This window comes from Cyprinodon variegatus, unplaced genomic scaffold (genome assembly GCF_000732505.1).
Source record: "Cyprinodon variegatus isolate N-32 unplaced genomic scaffold, C_variegatus-1.0 Scaffold28, whole genome shotgun sequence".
Taxonomy (NCBI): domain Eukaryota; kingdom Metazoa; phylum Chordata; class Actinopteri; order Cyprinodontiformes; family Cyprinodontidae; genus Cyprinodon; species Cyprinodon variegatus.
In genome coordinates this window covers 217,331-220,310 of record NW_015150481.1, presented here as the reverse complement: position 1 = coordinate 220,310, position 2,980 = coordinate 217,331, and the positions used below count along the sequence as shown (strand labels likewise).

Below are 2,980 nucleotides of genomic sequence, written 5' to 3'. Positions count from 1 at the left end.
AAGTCCAGAAAAGAAGGGGGTAAAAGTAAACACTTATAAAATCCCTCCCCAATGTGGCTCCTATCCATAGAGAATAAAGGCAGGGTCCTAAAGGCCCCGCCTCATGGCATTTTTGCTGCTTCTGCTGCTTTAGGTGTGAACGTAGCATCAGGTTTGTCTTCAGGTTAGACTCTATTAATAATACAGGCAGAACCTTCTCTGACCAGCGAACCTTTGGGCCTCTGTGCCGCCAGAGATAATTACTGATTCAGAACCAGCGTAGAAATAAATCTCTGATTCTAAGACGTTCAGCTGTGGGTCAGAAAATGCTCCTTGGTCACATATTTGGTTTCTGCATTAAAACCTCCCAGAGAGGCGGTTCGCTGCTGTCGCCATGGTGACGAACTACAGCCTGTTTCCATGGTGACCCTCCCACAGAAACCCTCCTCATCATCTACAGCATCATTATCCGGGGAGCTCCTCCTCCTGCAGAAACCCTCCACCTCTTCATCCTCCTCCTGCAGAGAGTCAGACCTCCTCTTCCTCCTGCAGGAAACATCCTCCTCCTCTTCCTCCTGCAGGAAACATCCTCCTCCTCTTCCTCCTGCAGGAAACATCCTCCTCCTCCATTCGGACCTCCTCACCCTCCTCCTGCTGCAGGTCTGCCCTTTTCTTCTTGTGCTGCCTGTTTTAACATGAATGCGCCGCGGGTCGTCTGGTTAATCCCGGGATGTTGATGCGATGCTTCAGGGCTGAATGTGATTGGCTGCAGCTCCGTCAGGCTGTTTCCTGCAGAACCTTTGATGGTTTGTTTTGTTGTCCCTCTTTGATCCTGCGGTGAGGATTTCTGTGCTCTGTTTGGCTGCAGTCCTCTGATGAATGGTGAACTGGCTGATGATGTGTTGCTTCACTCAGATTGTTCACTGTTCCTGAGATCTGCAGCTGGATGCTGAGTGTGTGCATCTCAGGAGCCAATCAGGAGGCAGGGGAACATTTCCAATGAGGCCTAGTTCTGATCATGGAATCTGGGTCGTCTTTTCAACAACTTCTGACATTTAGAGGCAGACTAAAGATGGTTCTGGGGTAATGATGACAGGGGTAGGCCATAAACAAACCGGTGTGTTCAGAGAACATTGCCCGCAGGTCTGCTGAGCCCTTCACCAGGGACCTACTGAGCCTCCATCCTCCATGGCAGCAGTGCCCCAGCTGGAAGGGTCGTCACATTAGATTAGATTAGATTCAACTTTATTGTTATTACACAGGTGCAGGTACAAGGCAACGAAATGCCGTTTAGGTCTAACCAGAAGTGTAAAAGCAGCAAGTGCAGGATATACAATATAATTACTATAGAATAAATTAATAAAACTTGGACAGAAGCTTTCTGAATTAAACTTACTACAATGTTCTGTAAATAAACAGTCGTAGCGCAAATCAATATTCCGGTCAAGGTAAGATGATATTTTAAGTAAATATGATCAAATCTTAAAGTCGTAGGGAAATCATATCTAAATGTCAATCATTCTGGCTTAAACATGGATATAAATGTATTCTTTATCAGACCATATTGTCCCACAAGTTAGAACATTTCTATAAAAAGAAAGAAATCCGTTATCTTCTGCAGGCCAGTTAGTTCTACGTCAGCCTGAACACCTAAATTCAGCCAATCATATATCAATGGTCATCTGTCAATCAAATGTTTTCAGTCATAGCATCTTGATTCATAAGTCGCAGCTAATATACGCAACGGTTGAAATAAGAAATAAGGACGAAGATGTTGTGGAAGAGGACGCCAGGGCGGCAGAAGCTTGGTTTGGTGTAGAAGGCTTCCAGCCGTACATGTTTTAACAGTTGTTACTATAGTAACAGTCATCTGTGAAAGTGAACATTATAGACTCTCCTCTCCCTCCTCAGGCTTGCCTCCATTTTGTTATTGGCAATGCTATAAAGTCTTGTTAACCCTCCTGTCTCCGTCTGTCAGGGATGTCGGTGTCGCCAGGCCTGGCCGACCTGTCTCGTCTCTACCAGACGGAGTTCGTTCGAAGCGCCCGGGCGGTCGGCGTCCTCTGGGCCGTCTGCACGCTGTGCTTTGCTATCATCCAGGTGGTCATCCTGATTCAGCCCTCCTGGATTGGAACCACAGAAACCAGGAACCACCAGACAGGAGCTCCTCTGCCCAGCGGCACCCTGGGACTGTTTGAGGTGAGGAAGAACCAATCGCAGCTCAGAGTTCAGTTTAACGAACCTCAGGATTGACTCAATATTTCTATAGCAGATGTGGCTACAATGTAGCTTGCCACCATCAGTGTGTGTGTGTCTCCTGACTTGATCAAAGCTCTATATAAGTACAGGCCATTTACCATTTATTGTATTCAATTATTTCATGAGACAAGTTTGATGACAGTGAATCAGCCAATCACAGGGAATTGATTGGCTGATTATGAGAATTAAGTCGTAACATTATGAGAATAAAGTAATAAAATTATGACAATTATTTAATTAAATTATGAGAATTTACCAGCTGGTACCGACCGAGGTCTGCAGATAGAACAACAGGTGGAACCTTAAGGCAGATGAGCTGCAGAACTCCTCTCTGTTCCACTAATGTAAGCTAAGAAGCCGGGACCACAGACACACAGAGTCACCAGAACTGGACCCAAGGGGGCGGGATTGTTGTGGCAAATATTTCCTGGTCCGGTGAGTTTGGACTATAGCTGAAGGGTTCACATGGTCGGATTAGAACATGGTGGAAACGGTCTGAAAACGTGGATCCATCCTGGTATTAATAGTCCAGACTGGTGGTCAGGGGTGGATTTAGGAAATTTGGGGCCCTAGGCAAAGACAGGCAGGGGGCCCTCTGAGAAGACAACCCATAAAACAGACCCATTCTACAGATAGAGAAATGTTAATAGAGTAGACATCCATTATTTGTTCTAGGTTTTGTCCCTCTCTTCTTGTCCCTTTTTCCTCTTTATTTATCAGCGTTCTGATGGCATTTTAGCCA

The 2,980-nt window shown here is 45.8% G+C and overlaps 1 protein-coding gene across 2 annotated transcripts in view; it reads left to right on the top strand.

The window, feature by feature from the left end:
• The first annotated feature begins 580 nt into the window (after window positions 1-580).
• The window catches only part of LOC107099607 (lipoma HMGIC fusion partner-like 3 protein), a 7,385-nt gene continuing 4,985 nt past the window's right edge, over window positions 581-2,980 (top strand). For both annotated transcript variants that reach the window (XM_015397823.1, XM_015397815.1), the window contains exons 1-2: window positions 581-639; window positions 1,958-2,178. In XM_015397823.1, the coding sequence (XP_015253309.1) occupies window positions 1,960-2,178 (219 nt within the window). In that variant the 5' untranslated portion in view covers window positions 581-639; window positions 1,958-1,959. The remainder of the gene's footprint in view (window positions 640-1,957; window positions 2,179-2,980) is intronic.